Raw genomic sequence first — 26,792 nt, forward strand, 5'->3', positions numbered from 1 at the left:
ATATATGTGTTGGTAGTTACGTCAAAAGCGTGATACAGCGTGAAAAATGTTTTGCACAAAAATCGTGATTCTTGCGGCCAACTAAGTATAGGTACGTGAGTTTTTTATTGTAACTATAGTCTGTCAAAAAGTGTCAAAATCCTCGGCTGTTTATTTTGCGGTTCATTTACTGAAACTTGCACATAAACAAGCTGATCGATACTTTTGTTGATGCTTCTTTCGGAGATAACGTTTATGTGATATGCTGCTCTAAAGCAACTGTTTATTAATCTTAAGCCATAAAAATATGACCTATAAAATTTCTCTTAATAATAATGGTTTAATAAAACTGCTATACGCTACCTCTTCTCGCCATTAAATTAAAAACCTTGATTTTATTATTGGGTCTTTACTTAGCAGTAACCATAATTTAGCGTTTTTTTTATAACCGATCAGCGTGGGAGCTTGAAGCAGTATTTGCTACACAAACAATAATTACAATTGTTTTTAATGATACACTTCATACCGTGAACAAGAAATGTAAAGAGTATGTATTTTTAATTCGAATTGTTATGTAAAAATGTGAAACGGCGTGGGCTCTGACAGGTTCATTACCATAGAAGATGAAAAAATTTTTGATGGACTTTAATTGGTGATAAAATTTCTTTCAGGTGTGGGTGGGTTATTTTGCAATATAGTCACATGATTTGTGGTTTATCAAATTGCTGCTATGCTATACATTAACGTTATCCTGCAATGCTGACCGTCATAATTTATTGTTTTACAATTAAATTCACTGCACTTCCAAATAAATATCTTTATGCGTTTAAACGATTACATGTTTCCGTTAACTTGATAAACGTAATTTAGAAAAAGAGGTTTTTTTTCAACTTTCACTACAATTGCGAGATTGTGCTGTCATTAGTTATTATAATTCTGTTATGTTACGATAAAGAATTTCCTTCTCTGTTGTTATATACACATTTATAACAAGCACTGTTCTTGAATGCCTTTTCTAAACAAGTTTTACTTTTTGCAACACTTTTACTGGCAAATTATTTTCTTAGTTTCATTTCTTTTTCTTAGTTTTTGTATAAAGTTGTTTCACTATTGTATTCCCATTTATCAAAATTTTTGAATTATTCTGTTCATATTGCACGTATTATCTTAGATCTCTACTTTCACAATTAAATCTCTTTTTATAATCATCCCGCCGACTTTTTATTGCGCTTTCTAACAACTTGCTTGGCTGGAATCTGTGTCTTCTCTTTCTTATTCAAATTTATTAAACCTTATTACGAAGAATGACGCTGTTAATTTAATTGTTTTATTAATAGAAATTAGGTGTATAATATTCTAAAAATTATAATTCAAAAACTGGAATCCCCAAAATTCTTTCTAGTAACTTCAAAAATAAGTCAAGGCGTCCACGAGATTCTTTCAAACTATTTTAAAAACAAAACAAAAGGAATCCTCGAGATTCTTTCAAACTACTTGAACAACAAGACACAACAGGTCCCCGAGATTCTATCGAACTATTTCGAAAACAAAACAAAAGGGATCAAACTACATACTTGAAAAACAAAACACAGAAAGTCCTCGAGATTCTTTAAATTACTTCAAAACCAAAACAAGGGATCCCTAAAATTCATTTAGATTTAGACTACTTCAAAAACAAAAGAAACGGAGTTCTCAAGATTCTTTCAAACTACTTCAAAACCCAAAGAAAACCCATCACCGAGATTCTTTCAACCTACGTCAAAAATTAAACATAAGGAATCCCCTAGATTCACTCAACCTACTTCAAAAACTAGACATAAGAGGTCCCCGAGATTCTTTCAAACTACTTCAAAAACAGAATAGAAGGAATCTTCAAGATTCTTTCAAACTACTTCAAAACGAAAGCAAAAGGGATCCCCGAGATTCTTTCAACCTACTTCAAAAACTAGACATAAGAGGTCCCCGCGATTCTTTTAAACTACTTCAAAACCAAAACAAAAAGAGACTTCGAGATTCTTTCAAACTACAAAACTCAAGGAGTCCCCGAGATTCTTTGAAATTACTTCAAAAACAAAAGAAGCTCTCAAATTAGACACATGAGGTCCCCGAGATACTTTCAAACTACATACTTCAAAAACAAAACATAGGGAGCCTTCGAGATTCTTTAAATTACTTCAAAAATAAGACACATGAGGTCCCCGAGATTTTTTCAAACTATGTATTGCTAAAACGGAACAAAAGAGATCACCGAGATTTTTTTTAAATTACTTCAAAAATAAAACAAACGGAGTGTTTAAGATTCTTTTAAACTACTTCAAAAACACACAAGAGGTAAGCGAGATTCTTTCGAGCTACTTCGAAAACAAAATAAAACCGGGGACCACAAGATTCTTTTAAACTACTTGAAAAACTAGACACATGAGGTCCTCGAGATTCTTTCAAACTACTTCAAAACTAAAACAAAAGGAATTCTCAAGATTCTTTTAAAATAAACTAGACACATGAGGTCCCCGAGATTCTTTTAAACTACTTCAAAACTAAAACAAAAGGAATTTTCAAGATTCTTTTAAAATACTTCAAAAACACAAGAGGTAAGCGAGATTCTTTTAAACTACTTCAAAAACTAGATACATGAGGTCCCCGAGATTCTTTCAAACTACTTTGAAAACGGAACAAAAGAGATCACCGAGATGTTTTTCAAATTACTTCAAAAACAAAACAAAAGGAGTCCTCGAGATTCTTTCAAACTACTTCAAAATAAAAAAAAAAGGGTTCCCGGCATTCTTTCAAACTACTTCGAAAACAAAATACAAGTAATCCTCGAGATTCTTTAAATTACTTGAAAAAAAGACAAGGGATCCCTAAGATTCTTTTAGACTACTTCAAAAATCAAACAAAAGAAGTCCTCAAGATTTTTTCAGACTAAGTAAGTACTTCAAAAACAAAATACTAAGAGGCCCCGAGATTCTTTCAAATTACTTTAAAAACAAGACAAGGATTCCCCAAGACTTTTGTAGATTATTTCAAAAACAAAACAAACAAGGGTCCCATAAAATTCTTTCAAATTCAATTTTGCAGGGGCGCCAGTAGCCAATTTTATATCTATCTATACTTTTAAATGTTGTAAAATTTCGGGCTTTCAGACGCCTCTATTAACAGGTAAACAGAAAAAAATGTGCAAGGCTGTTTCGACAGAACTTCCTTCACCCTTGAAGTACAATCTAGTTCGCTTGGTTAAAAAATTATATCTAATTATGATTTTGCGATTTTTGTTTTGTGATAATTGATAACCTCAATCAAGTAAATACAGTGGCGCAGATAACATTCCTCTAGTACACAGAGATTACCAATCGGAAAAAATGTATACTCAATTTCTCAGTACATGCTTAACTTATATTCATCATACTTCCAAAGAATTCGACTGTTGGTACATTCAGATAACAAGATTAAGCGGTAGCATTTGGGTTAAAATGTATTAATTAAGCACAGATTTTACAGAATTCGGGTTTGCAATTTCAAAGTTAAATTGTAAAATGTTGTGAAACCGGACATCGACCAAATGCGACGTTCGCGCAGGCTGTTTGTGCGACTTTCACGTGATCGCTGCATCCCTTCGGCTACCAGTCTCACACGCTTTGCTTCGAACTGTTGCAGTAGTGCGTATACAGTATTGCATATTAAGGTATGATTGAAGAAAGCTTAGTAGCTGTCACTTTGCAAGTCAGCGGAAAGACAAATTATAGATGATATGATGTATGGTGTTATAATACACATATCGTCTTCACGTTCAATTGATCTCACTAAATCCAGTCCAATTGACTGTCATAGCTTCAGGGGATGTTTTATATTTAAGTACCTGCTATGACGGACTTGGAGTTCATTTATCACTCTTAAGTGTCTATTACATCATGAATGATGCGATTTTTCATCTTCTCTAAAACTTAGTTACATAGATGTGGGTTTACAAATCAAGTGGACCCAGATTAGGGTATATATGCCAGCCTTGCTTGGAAAACTTGGACCGTATATAGATTACTTTATAGTGATAATAATAATAAAAATCTTTATTAGATACTTTTTACTCAAAAAGATCAGATAAGAGACTGTGGTTAATTTTAATATTTAGGTTTATGTACCATAGCTTTATGGTACATTTAGAACGTGTACCAAAAGCTATAAATTTACATTTCTCTTTGTTGATGTGCAAATAGTAACTCATGTACCATTAACGAACACCTCTTAAATCCTGATTAAAGCAATTTATAGAATATAAATAAAATATAGAATAATAATAATTAAACAGGGGCTCCTATCGTTAAGATTTCACAATGGACACCCTAAAAGGTATACCTAAACTTAAATTTCAAAATATTTAACGAGTTTTACACTGATGTAACGTGGTCAAACCTGTTTATATTGTAAAAAAATGCACACAACAGTCCACTTAAAATCATGCTCTGAACTAAAGCCCGTTTTCTGATTGAAGTTGAAATGTTTAAAGTGTTATAAATATCCATAATCGCAGATTCTTTTCACAACCAGTTAAGAGTTATGACTTTGCTATTAATCACAATATCTTGATGTAATACGGACAAGCCTCCTCCACTTATCTTCGTTAAGAGTTAATCCGTTTGCCACAGACCATTTCGAAGTGTATTCCAGGTTCTTGTGTAAGAAGATGATTGCGGTGTTTATATCATCAGGGTCAAAAGATGTACACATTTGTGTGTCATTTGCATGTAGGTGTATAGATAATTCAGTTGACAAATAAGAAACTAGATCAACAGTAAATATGATGAATTGAGTCAAATAGCTCTTGAACCACGCACGTATTCATGCACATCTGATTCATGGAACCTTTGTTGATCCTAAGCGGTGACTTCCAATAAACAAAGTCAGAGTTCACTATTTGGCAGACTCTACACTATCTAGACAATATTAACAAATCTAGCTGTGGTTTTGTTATCTTCAAACGTAAAATTTTGAAATATACCGTGTGATGTACAACTTGTTGCAATGACCAAAACAAGGTTCGTTTCCTCCTTCAGCATATCATCGTCTCTAACCAAGCGTGATAATACTTCCACTCGGAAAAAAACATCGATCCGCCCAGCAATCGCAGAAACAACGTGAACGTAATATACCTCCATACGTTATTTTTACGTAGTGCGCGGCGTTGGCGATTTCACAAGTCAATTAGGACTTGCGTGATAGGGGGCCATTAGGGCCGCAGAGATAGTACGATACGTACACACACACACAAACGTGTTCATTACGTGAGAAACGCGCCTAGCAACTTGAATACCATATATCGCACCTTATTATTACTGCATTATCGTCGTTAACGCCGAAAGTGCAAATGAGGCCTTATGATTTTTAACTGTGATTCGCACTTTTATTCGACGGGGAGATAAAGTTCGGAGTTAATCGGTGTGTTGCGTTGGGCGATAATTGGGTGTAGGACCAGACCCGACGAAGTTGGTGGGCTCGTTGTGAAGTGTCTTTAAATTGGTCGGTTTGGGTTGGTGATTTAGTGAAAGTTTTCATGTATAAATGTCAAATTAAACGGTTGACAGGTGAATTAAGCGGGTTCATTAGGAAATTAAGGAGGGAGCTATTATGTATTAGTGTAACAAGAGTGTGCTGATTTTGGAGGCGTTTGACGGGTTAATTATGTTGTGTGGAAAAAATCGTGAGAAACTTAGATATAAATACGGGATTTTGGTTTTTTGTTTCTAAAATGTTTATTATAGATTTTTTGCTTTTGCGAAGTTTTCACTTGTCTTGCTATTTTTGGCTTCTTTAACTTTATTGCGTCATCTGATCCGTTGTTAGGTTTATTTCTGTTCCGATTTAATTTAGGAAATGTCTTGCGTGCACACAAAACTGTTATTCACTACTTTCTTCTGCACTTTCATATTTTTTCTTGTTATAGTTACCATCCAGTATATTACTTTCACCAGTACTTCTTCTCATTATCGATTTAAGAGCACTGGAGTATCCACGGACCCTTCATTTTTCAATATATCCTATAGGTATTATTTTCTTCAGTAAAATTTTAATCCCTTTTGTTCTATCTATGTGGTTAATATTTATATTCCCCTTAAACATTTTTCATTTAGTGAGTGCAGAATGTCAATTCAATTTTATTTGTTCATCCCTTCCGCTAAGTTGGTGACGTCATGCCAAAAAATTATTAAACAGACGTTTATTAAAGAATATTTCCTTTTAAATTTCCACTATACCTAAACAATTTTTCTATACATACATATTTCTGAAATCGTAAATCGGAGAAAATAAAGCTACTAAACGTGCTTACGGGTCTTTATTTTGGCAGAATATTCTATGACGATATCAAAATTTACTTTCCTCTCTTTTTCAATTGATAAAATGGAAAGATTGTTTAGTCGCCTAAAATTTCCAAAATTATTTTCTCCGCAGAAAATTCATCGTAGATTTTTGTAAGATTTGGAAATATTCCATGAACATCTTTTTTTGATGACGTTAGCAGTGGGATTTATAAACTTCCTGTTGCAGTTGCTTTTAGAGCTGAAAATTGTCATTTATAAACTCAGTTGCCAAGTTGCCGTTAATAGTAAATTTGATGTTCAACTTTTGCCATATTTAAAGGGGTTGTAGAAGAAAAGTGGAGGATTTAAATTGATTACTTCAAAAATTTACCATTTTAGACATGTTTTAAGTTTCTTGTTGTCGAAATAAGTCTACACAAACTAAGAAAAAAAGGCAAAATGTAGCCCCGCTCACCCGCCCTATCTCAATTGTGATGATTTTTTTTATTCGTCGTGAGCCAAGGGGACGAAGCTTAAATGCAAAATCCTTATTAGTTCTCTGCGAGAAATTAAAAACATGTTTTTGAGTATCGTGTTGTTCAAAGAATACTATGTATATTAAGAAAAAAAAAACCCAAATATTAGGCCCCACCCATTCCCACCCCGATCTCGATTCTCAATTGTGATGAATTTTTCATTCGTTGTCAGATCGAGGGGCGGGCATTAATTGCAAGATCCATATTTGTCTACATTTTAAACATGTTGTAAGTTTCTTGTTATGAAAAGATGGCTATGTATATGAAGAAAAAAAGGCAAAATATGAGCCCCGCCCACCAGCCCCATCTCGATTGTGATGATTTTTTTTTAATTGTCGCGATTTTTTTAGAATTTAAACGCAAAATTTCTTATGATTTCTCTACAAGAAATTACCATGCAACACATTTGTTTGAGCAGAATATATTAAGAAAAAATTAAAGGCAAAGATTAAACCTCACCCATACCTGCCCTGATCTAAATAGTAATGAAGTTTTCATTCGTTGCCAGACCTAGAGGCGGAGCCTAATTGCAAAATCCATATTTCCTTACAAAAATTTACCATTTTAAACGTGTTTTAAATTTCTAAGAATTAAAAAATCATCACAATTAAGATGGGGTGGGTGGGCGGGGTTTATATTTTGCCTTTCTTTCTTAATATGCGTAGTATTCTTTGAACAACACCATACTAAAAAACATGTTTTTAATTTCTTGTAAAGAAATATGTAGATATGTATATTGAAATTAAGTTCCATCCCCTTGGTTCACGGCGAATAAAAAGAATTTTATTAATCACAATTGAGATAGGGCGGGCGGGTGGTCTTAAATTTTGCCTTTTTGTTTTAATATGTGTAGACTTCTTTTCACAACATGAAACAAAATATGTTACAAAAATGGAAAATTTGTATAAGGAAATATCGATTTCCTTGCAAAAACCATTTTAACCATCTTTCAAGTTTCTTGTTATGAAAATATGGCTATGAATATTAAGAAAAAAAAAAAGGTAAAAATAAACCCGCCAACCAGCCCTATCTCAATTCTGATGATTTTTTTTATTCGTCGTAAGCCGAGGGGCGGAGCTTAATTGAAAAATCCTTATTTTTCTACAAGAAATTACGTAATCGTATTATACAAAGAAAACTAAATGTTTTAATTAAAAAAGAAAACCAAAAGAGAAGCCCCACCCATCCGTGTCGATTTTTTGCCGTAATAAATTTTTCATTCGTTGTCAGACCGAGGGGCGGGGCTTAATTGCAAAATCGATATTTCCCTATACAAATTTACCATTTTTAACATGTTTTAAGTTTCTTGTTGTGGAAAGAAATATACACATATTAAAACAAAAAGGCAAAATGTAAATGCATTTTTTTATAATTGAAAATTTTAAACATTTGGTTTTGTAATTTCAACGTTAAATCGTAATACAGTTTTTAGTGATCTTAGCTCAGATAGATTTTAGGAAGAATTACTGGTTGCATTTAGAGCAAGCAGTGATACGGTTCGTAAAAAACCACTTATGTGCTTAAGATATTAAAAGCTTAATGTGAAACTCACGTAAAATTTCCATAAAATTCAGCTCAATTTTAATTTTCAACTCATTTGAAGTGTGACCAGCTGGACACCGGTGTTAATTTCTTCCTTTATTACTCTACCAGTAATTAGCACATTAGTCCACACATAACTTCAACACCGCATCCACAGAATAAACCACTTTCTCACTGATAACCATCTCCACAATTTTCAACTCGTGTTACCTTCAACAAACACCATCAAAACCTCAAACTCAATTACCACCAACTCCGCCCACCGTATAACTCTTTGTTCCGTCGAAACTTCGCCCTAATTAATTTTAATACTATTCCTAATAAAGCCATTTCCATGTAAACACAGGAAACGCGTTAAAAATTTCAGTCGTGTGATGAGATTACGTCAATAAATTTGAATATTCAAGCGATAATATTTCAGCCTTACCCATTTTCAGGCGCTGCGTTATTTTTATTACGTGCCGACTTATCACCAGATTTCAGCTCTCGAAACTTTCAACTTTTAGTAATTATTATTTTCCACGATACCATCGACGAATTTATAAAATCATGTTTATGTTTTGAGTGAGTCTACTTGGATTTTATTTTCGTTTCAGGATGTTTGATTTTAATCTTACTTAGCCGGGGCTATTTTATAATAACTTTCACGCTTTTTTACCGTCCACTTGTCTAATAAATTTTAAATTTAATGCAATTCGGGACAAATATTTACGGCGCGCACATTTAGGCGCTCGGCAGTTACGATCAGAGGCGGCGCGAATGGGCGGAATGTGGGGATTCTAGATCCTCGCTTTTTATATAGATTATATTTTCACTGGAATTATAGCCGCTAGTTTAGTGATCTGGTACTAGCACGCAGTGACGTCTTTTGCATAAATTATTTACAAACATTTAAGTGTCAGTCGCACGATTACGTTCAACATTAATCTGTATTGTAATTAAATGCATTTGGTGGTCACGGGAAAACGAATTACTGTTGTTTACGATGTAACTAAATTAAACGCGGTTTAAAAAAAATATTTGCGGGATTGATAATTTAATAAGTTAAACAATATTTTGTTTATTGTTAAATTGTGAATTTATTGAACTCATTTATGTATGTTTATCTGTATTTGTTTACTATTGATTACATTATTATTATTATTATTAAAGGCAGCTGTTGAAATATTGGCGAAAATATCTAAGTGGCTAGCAAGTGATCAGAAGCAGAATGCGCCCAAGGGTAGCCTCCAGGCCACGGTCTATTTATAATCTATTTAAATAAATAAGGCGCGTATTAAAAACAGGAAATACAGTTGTTCTAATCGGAAATTTTCTTTGTGGCGTGGGGGTCAAGAGCCAGTTGCCCGCTAATCTCGCGGCAATTACTACAATTTTCACCCTTCCATTCGGCGCCTCTGAGCTCGCGATATTTATAAATTGCCCGCTTTCACCAGGATTCTAATGCGTTGTTCAATTAAATGTAAACACCCTTTCAACATCTAATGCCTGTTCTTAAAAGTATCTCGTAGCTCGGCGATGATAATTTAAGAGTTGGACGTTCACTCTCATTAGCCGGGTCTTTGTTCGAGAAAATTATAATTTAGTCTGATTACCATACACATAAAGTGATAAATATTCAGGAATTTTCGTTTTTATGTTTTTATCGCCTGTACACCTGAAATTCGCATAAAAATCGTGATGGTCAATAAATTCGGTATTTTATTAGAAATAGGAAAGTTTAACGAGTCGCCTCGACATGACATAATTGTGTTGTAAGCAATATGTAACAGATAATTAGCCTGACCCGTTCGTACGCATGTTTATTGAACTTGAACCGAGAATATTTCTCCCATAAGATCGGAATAAAATCAAGTTCATTGCATTATTAATAGTGGACGTATTGTTAAATTTCTGTTAGAGAGTCGGTTGTGTTTGATGCCAGATGTCATGCAAATTTTCGATCACGTGTAATGGCCGCAATTTCACTTTAAAATTTATGCAAATCGCCGGTGATAATTATAGTGGAAAGGTGGCAGCTACCACGTTCTTACCTTGTAAATAATTTAGGAAAAAATAATTTGTACGAATTGATGGAATTACGGTTATCGCGACTAATTAGTTGGTGTGTTTGTTACAGGACCGGACATACCGGGCTTCCTCCTCCAGCCCTTCAGGAAACCAAAGAGAATACGGACGGCGTTCAGTCCGTCGCAGCTGCTCAAACTAGAGCACGCTTTCGAGAAGAACCACTACGTAGTAGGTGCCGAACGGAAGCAACTAGCACAATCGTTATCACTGACGGAAACTCAGGTATGGTTCGGTTTCGAGTCCACAGAGCGGCGACCAAAAAGTGACCATTTTTGCCGTTACTAATTGCTTCATTTTAGTAGCACCAAATTAACATATGTTAACGGTTAATTGTATGTAATTTTTGGCAAAAAACTCGCTCCGCCGCAAATTTGCAAATTATAGGTTGGATGTTTATGTATTACAGCTTTTTTGCAAAATTTAAACGCCGTGTTAATTCGATGCTTAAAAAAAACATTTCTTAAAACTATAGTGTTGACTGACTAGATCTGTATCAGTGATGAATTCATTAGGACTCTGGATGTGGAAATCACCGGGTTTCTTTATTGTTTTCGGCGCGGTCAAGTTAGGTCAGGTCAGACCATGTTCCGTGGAAGACAATGAACATTTTTAAAAATCATTAATGCATATCTAGAAATTTTAATTATTATTTACATTCTGGTGTGAGTAGACGATCCGATTTAAAATTGAAAGTTATTATGGTTATAGCTGTTAAATATTCATAATTAATTGGTTCTTAATCTTAATAATTTAGTAAACCAGATTTCATTTTTTTTTTTTAGTTGTGCAAAACATTTAATGATATTTTAATGGTTTGTTGGATGCACATGACCTGCATAAGCCAAGAGAGGATCATTGTAGCGCGTCGAGCGGTTATTTTCATTGTGAACTAAATCTTATGAAAGCAACATGAAATAAAACGGTGATGATTTTACCTTTTGTAATAATCATTTACTAAGACCCTGTAGAAAATAGGTACAACTTAAAAAATAAATTTTATAATTTCTATAAACACGCTGTATAGTAGTCACTTTTTTGCAAGTGTTTTTCCACATACCTTTTTTAACTTACTAGTCATTACTGAAGATATACACAAAACAAAACAATATGTAAATTTGGGTTAATGTTTAACTAGCTATAGATACTTTTGTTTTTTCAATAATTATACTTTTTAGTTGCTGTCATGAATTGGTTTAGTCAGTTTGATATTATTCCTGTAATTGGGTGTTACCCGTAGGAATAAATATTATAATGACGACCCACCACTGACCCGGAAATGACCGGCATTCAGGCAAGACTTCTATCATTACGGGTATTAAAACCAAGTAATGATATGCATTGATTAGATTAACAAAACAACTTTCGAGATTCTAGAATTACAGCATACAAATTAGTCTGCTATTATTCTCTAATCTCACCCCATCCCCAAAAGTCTAGCGTAACTACTGACCATTTATCCGCGCATCACTTGGAAAGTGACCTACACTACTCTGACCTACTGGTGCTAATCTAATCTGACTGACATGATCCGACTGTTCGAGAAACTTACGAACTTATTATTATTGTTATTATTATTAATATATGTATTATTTTTTTCACAAACGCACCTGCACAAAAATTTAGCATACATGTTATGTCTATTAAAATATATATGAAATTCTCTCGTTATGCCATGAATATTTTTTTTATTAATAAATCGGGGGCGACTCTCCCTAAAATTTTCACTACAATTTTGTGGTCGTAAGACAGAACAATTTTTTATTAAATATTCAACTGAATTAATTATTTTTATTTAAAATCAAACAATTTCACTAGCGCAAACGTATTTGAAATACTGCTAGCGGTCACTATTTCAAATCTGACCCGATTCCAGCCGAATACGACGACTAAAGGCGCGGTTTCCATGGCAACGGTGTAAATAAAAAGTGTAAATAAGTCACGACTGGGTCTCCGTTTTTATCGAGATACAGTATCTTTAGATGTAAGTTTTGATATATTTGATACAATGGAGCGACTTAAAAGAATAGTTTTGATAATTATGAATGACACAAACTTCCGAATAATTTTTTAACTATTGGAAATTACTATTTTGCTATGTTCACTGTGTTTGTAGACTTCGTAATATTGGGGGGGCACGCACCTTCGTGCCCCCTGGCACCAGCCGCCCCTAATGACTCACTCTGTACGGAGCTTGTAAACAGGTACAAAATTCCACGGCCTTATATCTTATTGAGAACGAGATATTGAAATTTTGTAAACGCCATTGTTTTTAGATTGAAGGAAGAAGCTTAATTTGGCACATTCCAAATATATATTTTTAAGGTATTTTGATATAATTAAGTTACGTAAAACACTCATGTGTTGTAATAGTTTTAACTATATATCTAAATTCTAAATACAGGAAAATAACAGAATTTAGAATGCACAGTTTTAAAATAACATTAAGCCAAATTAGCTGGATTGAATTCGAAGACAAGTCTGCGAGAACTGCTTACACGTACTTCCACCATCAATTTCTGCATTTATTTGAAAATCATTTTCCAAAAGTAGAAAAGAAAATACTCACTGAAATAGTCATTCTAAAAACCAAAACGTTTGGCAAACAAAAAAATTTAAAAACAAGACGATTACCTATACTTGAGATTCTAGACACAATAAAGAAACTCAAAAAGTATGATAAATCAGAAAAATGTTTATTAGATATACAGACAATAAAAAGATGAACCCAGAAGGATGTCAGATTGTCAAAAATACAAAAAAAAAAAATAATCTGGATTATTTTCAACAAAGAAGTACTCTTAATCAAGCAAGAAGAAAGGAAAAATTAGCACTATAATCTCTTCAGATAAACTCAACAACCATTTCTCTACGATTGGAGCGAAAACGGCTAAGGAAATAAAAGAAAACTACATTAAACTTGAAGATTGTTTGGGTGCTACCTAATCTATCTAAAATTATTGAAGTTGCAATCGAAAGAAGACTAGTAAAATATTTTCATAAGAATAAAATGTTTAGTACCAGTCACCACAGAGACAGAAATAATACTTGCTCTGCTTCAATTCTTTGAAAAAATTATGGAAAGCCACGGCAATAAAGACACAGTAAAAACTGATATCATATTGGAAACAGAAGCCAAATGTAGAAATAAAGAGTGACTTCAAAAAGTCATCAAGTCAATGATGCTGTGCCCCAAGGATCAGTCCTGGGACCGATACTGTTCCTATAAATGTCAACGATCAACTTGAAAACGTAACAGCCTCTAAGTGACGACACTTCTTGCTTAATAAAACGCAAAGGAGAACAGAAGACAATGGTGGAAAAGACAAAGAAAATAATAAGCTGAAAATTTAGAAATTGTAAAATTTGCTGCATTATATTATTGCCTAAGGAGAGTGAGAAAAATAACATGTCATGAAGCCGCCAAGCTAACATATTTTGCAAATTTCCATAGTGTAGCCACTTACGGCATTATGTTATGGGGAGCATCATCAGAGGCCAGTAAACTACCGTGTGATTTTTAAAATTTCTGCTCTAGTTCGCCATGACGCATACGTTAGAAGCGAACTTCAAACGGCTGACGCAAGCGTAATGGCCAACAAAGCTACAGAACATTTTTCAAACATCAGAAGATATTAACGTCAATGTAGATATTGAAACCCAATTGTTTAATATCTCAGAAATTTTAGACTACTGCATTATTTCTTTGGTTAAATTTTTTAAGTCAAAAAAACATGCTCAATGGCCAGCTCGCAACCCTGATATAAGGTCCTTAGATTTATTGTTGCGGTGATTGAGCCTTTTCAAAATGTGATAAACGTGATTAATCGCGAACTAATAAGAAGCTTTGTGACGGTGAACGTCGACAGATTTTACTAATTTTTTGTAAAATAAACTGGTTCTACTACTTTATTTCATTCAACTTCAATTTTTTGTATTATAACTTTATTTTTTTTATCTGACTGAAAATGTAAAATATTGAAGTATTTTTATATCATCCCTCCACCTGTTCAAACTAACAACAATGGGGTTTACAGAATTTTAATACCTCTATCCGTTGTCAAGAGGCCAAGGAACTTTATCTGGAACACATTGTACACTGAACATTTTTTACAAGCAATTTTTAGAGAAATATGGAATGTCAACTCATTATCTAGGTACATAAATAAAATTAAAAATATGTATACAAGGTGTTTCATTGAAGACTCATTGCTTCCTATCTTTTTATAGAATTTTTAAATATAAAATGCTGAAATTCGACTACACCGTTAGCACATATTAAGATATTTTCTTTAAAACGCCTTTTCTTTGAAGACTTTGAAAACAAAATTGTAAACATTCTTTAAAAAAACAATATTAAAAAAGTTTGGAGAACTGCATTAAATTATGCCTCAACAATAATGCAATCAATGCAATTGCATTTTGTATACCGTTAATAAATCACTTTTACTTAAATTAATTAACTGATGGATTTTTAAAGTTTTCAAATGCAATCAGAATCAAGGATTGTGTTCTTATTTATGTTCAAATATTTCCACAGGGGTTTGTATGGTTTCCGTTTTTGGATTAACAATGAAATTCTGTATTATATAATTGTTATATTTCTCCTCATGTTTATTGGGTTAATTTTTCTTTATTCTATACTATAACGTTTCGACGTAATTTCTTCGTTATGAAAAAATGGATAAAGAGACAAAGTAAATTAAAAAAACAAAGAATACTTTTTAACAGTGTCGGATTGAGGACATGGGAGTCTACCGGGAAATTTATAAAGTCGGGCCCTGTGGTGTTGTATACAGACGTTGTTTGAGAAGTATTATTACTATTATTATTTTCAGTTTTGCTGGCGACATGGCCTTTTGAAAAAATGATGTTGTCTTGGAAGTTTTTTCTCCACAAAACACTTATAAATATGAAGAAATTCGGTAAAAATTTAAGATGACGGAGAAATTTTGATTAAATTTAAATTGTAAAGTATTGTTACACAATGTTGATTTTTTTCCAAAAATCTGGACACTAAGAGTAAATATTCAACACGGCTTCATAAATCAAACATGCAGGAATATGCTATTTTATAAAATTTAGAAAACATTTGTTAGGCAAAATTCTAAGTTGACGTCATAATCTTTTGGGACCGTCTTAAACGAACAAATTTGGTAAAATACAATTTTGAATGTTTTCCCAAAAATCCCGATGTGTAGGGTAAAAACTCACCACGGATTCTAAATTACACATACATAGAGTATGTAGTTCTAAAAATTTAAGAAACATTTGTTCTACAAAATTATTAATTAAAAAACATTAAAAATCATAAATGACTTCAACGTCAAAATTGGCCTGTTTGATTAAAAAAAAATGATGCACTATCTTAAAATAGATTAAAAAACTGGTAAAAAAGCTTAAATTGATGAAAAGAAAAATCGGGATGAAACGTAGCATTTTACTTTCTACTGATTTCGGTTTAGAAATTTCATCTAAAACGTCCAATAATCCAATTTTTAAACACGAGTCATTCAGACTAGAATTATTGAATTGAAATAACAAACAATGCTTTTGGAATCATCAAAATTTATATTTGGTGGCACAATCCGACACTCCTTTTTAAAGATTTTCTGTTAGCTAACTTGAATTCGGTGACGATTACAATATATAACGGTTAAATACACTTAATTCAACATTAAGGGTCGGTTGCATAAACGCAAATCAAATTTAATCTCTGATTAACTCCATAGTAACGATTGTTATTATCATAGTTACAATTGTTCTTAATCAGAGATTAAATTTGATTTGCGTTTATGCAACCGGCCCTAAAGGTGGGTAGTAAACAAAAATTTGAGCTTTCGGTACAACTTTATACAATTTGTAATTTTCAAATTGTGGAAACTTAAATTTATCATAAAATGTTTCCGTTAGCTGATAGCCACAAATTAGGCCAGGTAAAAAATTAAGATAACAAATTTAAACAATGTGGGTAAAGAAACGTGAGAAAAATGTTACTAAAAAGTTATCAAGTTATTCTTTCAATCACTTGTCTGGGAACCCTAATTTGTGTTGGACTTACGGAACAGAAAAATATAGTGTGACTGTGTTATTAAAGAATGTAAATTTCTAGATCTTGTTTTCTTTAAATACTCTGGTTATCTCTGGCTATTTAGATTGAAGTGTTGAGTGTAGCATTTTGGGATTTATTGTTTCCTCCAAATGTTATGAATAAATGAATAACATTTTTCTCCGGAATTGTTAGCACAATTTGGCAGTTTTTTGTAGTTTAAAGACTTCTTTTAAAATGAGGTTATGATTCAGTCACTCAGTATGATAGTTAGACAAGTTAGATTTCCTTTATCAAATGCTACAGTCGCGGCAGAGAAAACTGGACCACTTTGGCGTATCAAAGTTTGAGTTATTATTATTATTATTTTAATATTATAATAGCAACTTGGATTGAAGAATGGGACGGTGACTTCGAAATTATTTGATTTGCTAAAATAAAAAACCAACATCGAATAAACCCAAAATTTTTTCACAATTTGGAAGTGTGTGTCAAACCTAATGATCCAGTTTTCTATGGGCGCGACAGTACAATAAATTTCACTGTTAATGAATTTTTAGCCAGAGAAAACTTGCTCCTTCTAATTTTAGTTAATAATATAAATCTATTATGAATTTGATTGCATGATATACCTATAACTTACAAATTATGTTCTTCTTTTTGGCATATTTTTTGAACATCATTTGATTCTCCTAGTGACATAAAACTTAAAGGGAGGAATATTTCATGACCGTGTTCTTTCATTGTTTCATCATTCACGTAACGTCGGCCGTTTCATATTGCTTTTTTTAATCAAGTCAATTTTCGAATGTATCGTTTTTTGTTGTGTAACTATTTCAGGGCAATTTTAATTTTTCTTTGCCTCCTGCGCAGTGTGTTGTGTTAATGAATAACGAGGCTATTAAAAATAAGTGAAAATTGCAATAAAAGTAATTAGTATTTATTATTACATCATTTTATTACTAATTTTCACATAAACAAAGTCATTCGTTATACAGTGCAAAAAAAGCGTGGTTTTATTTCCACTCGAAACAGCTGAATGTTATTATCAACGTTAAATTTCCTTGTTAATCTGTTTTGACGATTCTCGTAATGCAAGTAATCAGTTCAGGAGTCGCCCCGTAGCCGCAGATAAACAACTATAAATTTCAGTGGGGCATAATAGGTCATTTTCGAAAGACGCGCTCAATTGAAATCATGGCGCCATAATGAGAATTCATAGTTGGCGTATATGATCGATATAATCGGCAATGCTTTTGCTTTTGAATAACAATAGCCTTTTCAGACGTGCAAACACACACAATTCCTACTTGAAATCTTGCAACACATTGCACACCACATTTCCAACAATTATATTGTAAACCCTACAACTATATGTAATTTCCCGGATAATTCTTCCGTCGGCAAACCGCTCCGCGCTACTAATTCCATGCACTCCCATTTATGCAAATGCCCTGATGATGCGATTAGGTTCGCCAAAACGCAAGGGATACCTGCGTTTCTATTTAAGCCGGGCCCGCCCCAAGCCCCTCCCACCGCGCATAAATACGACAGTCCCAATATTTTACCCGGGTTTATAACGAAATAAAAAATCCCGCATACGAGTGTGGGTCTTTTAATTGATTATACATGAAAACGATTAAAAACTCAAATATAATCCATCCGACACGCATATGTATTGTTTACATTTCATTAAAATAAGCGCAGAAAACTCCGACCCACACGTTTTCAATTACGAGCACAAACACACGAATGCCGGGCGAACGCTTAAAATAATAACGACCGACGTCGGCTCGCTTTTTAATCTCTTAGCGCGCTTTATTGCGAGCAATTTCGAGCGCGGATTAGCGGAGCTCTGCTAATTTTCCACCGTTTCCTTTGGGCGCAGCCACGACGCAAGAACGACGCAAATTCCACACGACGGACTCCCTCTACTGCGTCTGGACACACCAACGCATCTTCACGAAATCCAGTCACCGAGGGGAGGAGAATCAAGACAGCGAAAACTCCTTCAGAATTATCAAATTCATATAATTTTCTTGGACCGCTGTCATTACTACTATTATTATTACCTTCGACATCTCGACAAAAGCAAGCAAAACGACAAAATGTCACACGTAGCAATTGGTCTTCGGTCGTCATCGCAACCTCCCATGACAATTGTCGTCTTCAGTTTGCTAATTTCTCACGATTTTCTTTAGGTGCACGAACATCGCAAGAACGGTTTGAATTCTACTCGCTGGACTTCCTCCATTCCGTCTGCAAGAAATGATGCATCTTCTGAACTTTCATTTTCCAAGACGGAGGACAATCAAGAAACTAAAAGCTCGAATAAAGCTACGAAATTTCGGGCACGCACTTCCTTGGGGTCCTTCTACAAAGATTTCCCAGCGCCATCTTCTTAGTCCGTCTTCCCTCTTCATCCCGACGTCCAATGAGAGTTCCCGAGGGTCGACAATAGCCCCCTAATGGCTGTCCTTTCTCATGCTAATTCTCCACCGGCGTGTGAAATTGATAGTTTATCCCAGTGCGTGCGCACGTCCTATCGACCGTGCCGTGTATAATCATCGAAGCTAATCTCATTGTCAGTTGACAGTTCTGGATGAGTTAAACGGGAGATTTTTATTCCACTGATAAATAGAGCCTGATTTAAATTATTAATGGTATGATTAATCAGAAGAGCGGGATGGGATGGTCTGGACGAAGCCGTTTTTATCACAAGTGGGATCGGAGGCTTATTGCTTGCTAATCTTTCTCGAATCGAAAGGATAAAAATGCATACAGGACCGACCATATTATTAAATAATTAATTCATTTCAATTCTGCACTTGCAAGTAACGGGAAGTGGGCGGATAATGGGGGTGGGAGAGACGAGGCTCGCGGGGGAGGTGGAGTTATGGTGGTTGTAAATTGAGAAAATTGATTCGATCGGAGCGTTGCCGCGGGAGCGCTTCGAACGAAATTCGCCATTAAAATAACAAAAAAAGTCAGAATCGACGAAGATCCCATACTAAAACCATCGAAAGAAAAATGTTCTTATTATCACCTCTTGTATGATCGAGGCAATTTGTAATTGTGGGATTCTTGGAAATCTGGTCACATACTTGCCGAAGTCTGGTTTACCTACTTTACAATTGTCAACTGAATTTAGAACAGATTACTATTCCTTGTGGAGGCATGACGCCACTAAAACGACTTACATAGAATACAAGTTGCTGAAGTATGGGCACTTTTGCGATGACAATATATATATCGTCGTCATATCTAAGGCAGTAATAACTTATTCCACTAGTTGTTATTTTGCATTTATTTAACTTAGTTTTGATGTTTTTAAGTCGCAGATAAAATTTTGTACGTTATACGTAGACTGTAAATAATTTTTGGAAAAAATTACATCAAAAATAGGAGTCAAATTTTCTACTCCTATTGTTAATGTAAATTTATCTTTTGCGTGAATATTATTTTTTTGGAAAGTAATTCTAAATGCTCTTGGGTAAAATTCACCAACGCATTTACAAACAGCGGAGTAATAATACAATCGTTGGGTAAAATTCACCACCTTAGTTTTTTTCGTACATATTTCTTTTAGTCGATAGAATACGAAGAAATAGGTGTACCGTTTCCGCGTGTCTGTCTGTCTGTCGTCTGTCCGGATTTTTATTATAGACAGATAATCTTCGGACCTATCGTTGTCAAATTGTGGGATGTACTTATAATATCATGTAGATGATAAACCGCCAACCAAAAATTGAGGACGTTCGTATTCAGTTTTTACCCTAAACATCCAGATTTTTGAAAAAAAAAAAAATCAAAATTGCATGCTCTGAAATATTCCAAACGTTTTAAGATTATCGTAATCACGGCAAATCGTTAAATTTTTTCGTTAATCCTCTCCCAGAAAATTGATGGCGTCATTACAAAATTTTGCCGAATAAATCCTCTCTGAAATATGCAAAATATTACGACTCTATAGACTTGTGGTTTATAATAGTTTTCAGAATTACTTATACAGGGTGACTTAAAAATGAGGCAGTATATTGTATTGATTAAGTCAAGAATGACTAGCTTCATTTTCATGAAAATTTAGGCATACAGTACTTTTATTATTAGTATTACACTGCATCTCAAAACTTACAATTTTATGAAAAATCTTTCGTTTTTCCTTTTCTTTGATTTAACAATTTTTTGATATCACAATTTTTTGTTTTTTCATTTTTTCCATTTTTCAGTGTTTCGGATTCGTTTTCGCAATTTTGTTTTTCTTCCAAATATTTCATTTTTTCGTGTGTTCGATTTTTCGAATTGCAATTTGTTAATTTTACAATTTTCCGGTACTATTTTTTCGATTTTTCTGTTTTTCGATTTTTTATTTTTTTCTTTACAATTGTCGTTTCCTCGATTTTGAAGCTCTTGATTTTTATTTTCCGTTTTCCCGATTTTTTAAATTTTCATTTCCTCGATTTTCTCTCACAATTTCTAGTTTTTTCATTTCCTTTACTTTTTCAATGTTCTTTCGATTTTATAATTTTTCGTTTATTCAGTTCTTCAAATTTACGATCCTCGATTATCACCAGATGATTTAATTTGCAGTATTTCGGTTTTTAACTTTCTCAGTTTTTAATCGTTGGATTTTTCAAGTTTTTTGTTTCTTCAATTTTTCAAGTTCTTGATTTCCAGTTTTCAGATTTTTCAAAATTTTCATTTCCTACTTTTTCGTTTTTTCATTTTGGATTTTTTAATTTCGGTTTTGCAATTTTTCCCCTTTTTGTTCGAAAAAATAAAAAACTGAAAAATTAAAATTCGAAAAACAATAAACGGAAAGAATCGCAACATTGGTAAACTGAAAAAACGAAAAATGGAGACATCGATAAACTTAAAAATAGAAAAAAATTAATGGATCGAAAAATTGGAAAGATAGGAAAACGAATCGAATCGAAAAATGAGGAAACTCAAAAATTGTAAAATCGAAAAATTGGAGAATCGTCAAAATTATAGTCGAAAAACTGCAACTTCTTGATTTATATTTTCGTTTTCCTGATTTTTTAATTTTCATTTCCTCGATTTTCTCCCACAATTTCTCATTTTTTTCATTTCCTTTATTTTTTAAATGTTTCTTTCAATTTTATAATTTTTCGTTTATTCAGTTCTTCAAATTTACGATCTTTGATTTTTTAATTCCTCGATTCTCAGATAATTTAATTTGCAGCATTTCGATTTTGCAGTTTTTCGGTCAAGTTTCTCAATTTTTATCGTTGGATTCTTCAATTCTTTACTTCTTCAGTTTTCAAGTTCTTGATTTCCAGTTTTTGGATTTTTCAATTTTAGTTTTGCAATTTTTCCATTTTTTATTCGAAAAAATAAAAAATTGAAAAATTAAAATTCGAAAAACAATAAACGGAAAAAATCGAAAGATTGGTAAACTGAAAAAACGAAAAACGGAGACATCGATAAACTTAAAAAGAGAAAACAATTAATGGGTCGAAAAATTGGAAAGATGGAAAAACGAATCGAATCGAAAAATGAGAAAACCCAAAAATTGTAAGGTCGAAAAATTGGAGAATCGTCAAAATTAAAATGTCGAAAAACTGTAACACTGAAAGATCGAAGAAAGATTGAAAATTTGAAGAATTGAATAAACGAAAAATTAGTTTATTCATTCTTCAAATTTTCAATGTTTGATTTTTTAATTCATGGATTTTGAACTCTTTGAATTCCTCAATCATCCGACATTGATGTTTTTTAATTTTCTGTATTTCGATTTTACAATATTTTGTTTCCTCGATTTTGCAGTTTTCGACTTTTAAGTTTCTCAATATTTTGATCTTTCAGTTTTTCGTTTCTTCAATTTTTCAAGTTCTTGATTTCCAATTTTTACATTTTATAATTTTTCGTTTTTTAATTTGCACAATTTTACGATTTTTCCGTTTTTTTGAGCCGAAAAGTTGAAAAATTGAAAAATCGAAAAATAATTTAATAAAGTTCAATAAGTAAAGTAATATAATAATAATATGTTAATAAAAATAATTCTTGATTTTTTTTGTATTTTTTGTTTGTTGATTATATGAGCAGAAAAAGTATAGTATTAAACTCGTGAGAAATATACTCTTATTTTGACATTTTTGTCATGAAATTTCAAGTTTTGAAGTTTTTTATATTACCAACTGGCCAGTGTAAAAATAAACCTTAAAGGAGTTTTATTTGGTACCAACATAATTCAACAGGCAGTGGTTTTTAATTTTTGAAAAAATAATAAGTATTATGTATTAGATACAAATCTACTTAAAATGAAAACTAGAAAAATTGCAAATCAAAAATGGCAAAAACGAAAACTTAACAAGTTGAGAAACTGAAAAATCTATCAAAAATTGAAAAACCGAAAAATTCAAAAAAATAAATAAAATGAAAGACCGAAACGAAAAGCTGTAAATCGAAAATTTGAAGAAATGAAAAATTAGAGAATCGAAAAATTGAAAAATTATAAATTTTAAATGGAAAAATTGCAAAATCTAAAAATTAAAAAATGCAAAAGTTGGGAAGTTGAAAAATTGAAAATTTAAAAGTAGAAAAATTACAAATCGAAAATTGAAGAAACAAAAAAATGAAGAAATGAAGAATTGAAAAATTCAAGTCAAAAAAGCTTTAGGAATGTTATTTACGCCACTGATTTTAACTCTATAGAGGTTATCCGAAAACATAAATCGGAAAAAAAGTTCATAATTTTGCAAAGAAGCGGAATTTGTTGGGCTACATTTAAGGGACGTGGGAAGTTCTGTCGAAATAACCTTCGACCATTTTTTTTTCCAAATGCTGAGTGGAGTCATAGATTTTCCCGTTGTGGAAATCTACCACCAAGATGTAATGTTTGCCCCTTATTAAAACTTATTTAACTAATATAAAAAATTAAATTAAACTAGAGTAAAATTTTTGAAAAGACAAAAAATTAAATAACATTGAAGTTTACATTTACATCAAAAATACGGTCATTTTACTCCAATTCAAGATGTAAAGTTTACAGAAATCTTGGTTAAATTTACCTTTATTTTTTAGAGTGTAGTTTGATCATGATATATCGTGCTCGCATCATTGCATAACTCGGCCACCGTCTCGTAAACAGCACACATTATTAATTGGCATAAAAGTCTGAAAAATGTTACTAGACTTTTAGTGCTTTTCTACATCACACTGTTTTTAATATAAAAATAACAGTAGGTTAAATAAATGAAAATTTCATTGTAAGTAGTTTCTGATTCGACGTTGTGATTTACATTAATAATTTTTGACTTGTATCTCCCTCGATTGTCATTTATTTTTCTGCACCCTCAAACCTCAAAATCCGTTATAATCCCGACATCGACACCTCATTCCATCATCAATGTCCGTTCGCCGTGTCTACGTGACGCCTCGGCGTCTCTCCTCGGTCATTCACAGCAATAACAATACAATCTACAAACAATTACACTATCATTAATACAAACATGGCGCCTAATCCATATTCGTCCCAACGCAATTAGCCGTGATTGATAGCATTTTTATAGCTCCCGGAGCGCGATTTAGCATTTTAGGAGAGCACGTTTTAGCCGAATTCGTGCCGTTTACGGCGACATATTTTTATCAAACCTCGTAAATCCGCGTTAAAAATGCGTAATGCTGGCGTTCGTCACGCGAAATCCGGGCCGGAACCCGGAACCGTCCGGAAGTGAATCGAGAACGCGAAAAAAGGCGAATAAAGCCGCCATCATTGTCGGTAATTTTTGTGTAGGCAAAATAAAGTAGTTTGTATAGAGGGTTAGATGTCGTTTGTCAAGTGCTTAATGGCTTGTGAATTGGAGCCGTTTTGTTGTGTTGGCAGCACTGGGTGCGCCGGCTGCTCGAACCGCTTTTTTATGGTCGTGCACAGTGGCGGCGCGAGCTTTGGGGCCCCGGGAACGATTACACACGTGTTTTGTTTATTAAATTCTCGAGCTTTTTTTACACATAGTGAAATATTTTCATCCGCTGCAATTTTATATAAAAAAAAAGGAATATTATCTGCAAATTAATCGTTCAGCGAATTCAGTGAAGGCGGATCTTTTAGACCAAAGTGAGCGTTGGATAAGCAGCAAAAATGCAATATCGGATGACCTGATGTTTTATAACTTGTATTAACTGCAACCGACGGTATAATTGTACGAGAATGCATTTTTGGCCTTTTTGCAGGTTAAGGTGTGGTTCCAGAACCGGAGGACCAAGCACAAGCGGATGCAGCAGGAGGAAGAGGCGAAGACGAGTCAAGGCGGGAACAAATCCGGTTCGCAAGGCTCACAACAGAACAACAGTCATCACGTGAACAAGTGGAAGCAGGAGACGTCCGATGACAGTCAGTACGGAGAGTATATCGACATGGACATGGACGAGGAATGTGTGAGTGATGTAGAAAGTGAGACATAGACGCCCTGTATAAACTTGTATATAGTCTGTGTGCAAATCAAGACGATGATAGTGCCAACATTTACGTGCCAAACTGTTTTCGTTAGTGCCAACGTTGCAAATTGGTAGCCTCTGAGAGTAGATCCCAGTGTACATACGGTCATATTATTTATTTCTGTCTTGCTACATTTTGTATTTATTTTTGTTTGTGTAAATATAGTATTGTGAATATCGAAGTTTATTGAAGAATGCAGCATTTTTAGTTTTCTGTGATTATCATGTTTTTATTTCCACATATCTAACGATTTTTTACAGAATGTGTGTATAAATAGACGTTTGTTGAAAAAATTTTTTACTTGTACATTTTGGGCCCGATTTTCAATTTTTAGCGAAATCAGATTTTGACGAAAATTGAAATCTGGCCGATAGTAATCAGGCGCGGATACAGGATTTCGTTTAGGGGGGAGGCAATTTTTGTGCGATTTTACCTATCTCCCAGGAATTCGTTCCAAACAAAAAAACTTTTATAAAATTTTAGCTAGTATACTCTTTTTCACATAACATGGGTGACATTTGGTTGTTTTCGTTACACGTATAGTACAGTAGAACCTCGATAATCCTAATTAATTAGGAAAAAGGTGTGTTCGGATTAACGATTTGTTCGGATCACCGATTATTTCGCAAAAATCTGAAAGGGAATTGAACAACAACTTCATACACAACTGAAAACAAACTTCAAGAAATAAACCTAAATTTTATTAAACAAAATTAAAGAATTCTTAAGCAACAATGGATAATCGATACATTCTAAAAAAATATTACTCCGGTACCATAAACACGCTATCTTTTTGGAATCAACACGCCGGGATCTATACCCTGAATTTTTTCAGAATTTTTAGATAAATTTTTCATTCGCGACGATTTTCGAAATTTAACTAAATAAATACATTTTCTTGTAGATTTTGGGCCTCAGAAGTCACTTCTGGCTTCATTTCTTCGATAACTTAAACCATTTTTCCAGAATCGTCCCCTTGAAATATCGCAATTTTTAAAAATTTCGAAAAATTCGAATTTTCCAGCGAAGATATGGCTGTGTTGTTTTTGTAATAATTTGATAAAATTCCATTTGACAACAATGTTTGCATGATATAAAGCGAAGGTGGATTTCAGTCACCATCGTTACTAAGAAACCAGAAAGTAAGCCGGAGGTATTCGCGCATTAGGTGTGTGCAGTGTTGCCAATTTTACTTTTATTAAATTACGTTTTTTTCGTAATCTACATCATAAAGAATTTTCTTATTATTTTTTTGGGACTTCCGAAACCCCCGTATATAGCGTACTGAAGAGTTAACCGCCATTTTCCAGACACGCGGTATATCCCTGAACTTTTTCAGAATTTTTAGGAAACTTTTTCAAAAATGAAATTTTTCTCATGCAAATTTCGACCCATTTTCGACAATTTTCGAAATTTAACCAAATACTTTCTCTTGTAGATTTCGGGTCCCATTTCTCTGATAACTTCAACCTTTTTTCCAGAATTAGTTAATTAATTCAGTGCACTGAAATATTTTGAAATTTTTAAAAATCTTCAACTTATCTCTGTTCGGATTACTGGATGTTCAGATAATCGTGAGTTCGGATTATAGAGGTTGTACTGTATTTACAAAATAAAATGCGATTTCAAAATTTTGAAATTGGTCAAAATAAAGTACTTCGGTAGGGTCTCAGGGGGGGAATTGCACCCATTGTCCCCCCCCTCCCTGGAACCGCGCCTGCTCCCCTGGATCCGCGCCTGATAGTAACTGTAGAAAAAAATATGTTGAGTATGATGTACTTAAAAACTTGTAAAGCACACGAAATATACCTAAAAGAAATTTTATCAAACTTTCGTTTTATTTACCACAGGAATTTCCGTATTGCGAT

The 26,792-nt window shown here is 33.2% G+C and overlaps 1 protein-coding gene across 2 annotated transcripts in view; it reads left to right on the forward strand.

The window, feature by feature from the left end:
- Nucleotides 1-26,753, forward strand: part of LOC135141954 (homeotic protein empty spiracles-like) — a 49,727-nt gene extending 22,974 nt beyond the window's left edge. Inside the window, exons 2-3 of one of the 2 annotated variants that reach the window (XM_064073571.1) lie at nt 10,467-10,639; nt 24,660-26,753. In XM_064073571.1, coding sequence (XP_063929641.1) covers nt 10,467-10,639; nt 24,660-24,890 — 404 coding nt within the window. In that variant the 3' untranslated portion in view covers nt 24,891-26,753. Of the gene's footprint in view, nt 1-10,466; nt 10,640-18,664; nt 19,132-24,659 lie in introns of those variants that run through there. The other variant, XM_064073579.1, reaches the window with a different exon arrangement.
- The last annotated feature ends 39 nt before the right edge of the window (nt 26,754-26,792 follow it).

The sequence above is a fragment of the Zophobas morio genome, unplaced genomic scaffold, assembly GCF_036711695.1.
Source record: "Zophobas morio isolate AGI-343-1 ecotype UQ-CSIRO unplaced genomic scaffold, CSIRO_AGI_Zmor_V1 ptg000004l, whole genome shotgun sequence".
In the NCBI taxonomy this organism is placed as follows: domain Eukaryota; kingdom Metazoa; phylum Arthropoda; class Insecta; order Coleoptera; family Tenebrionidae; genus Zophobas; species Zophobas morio.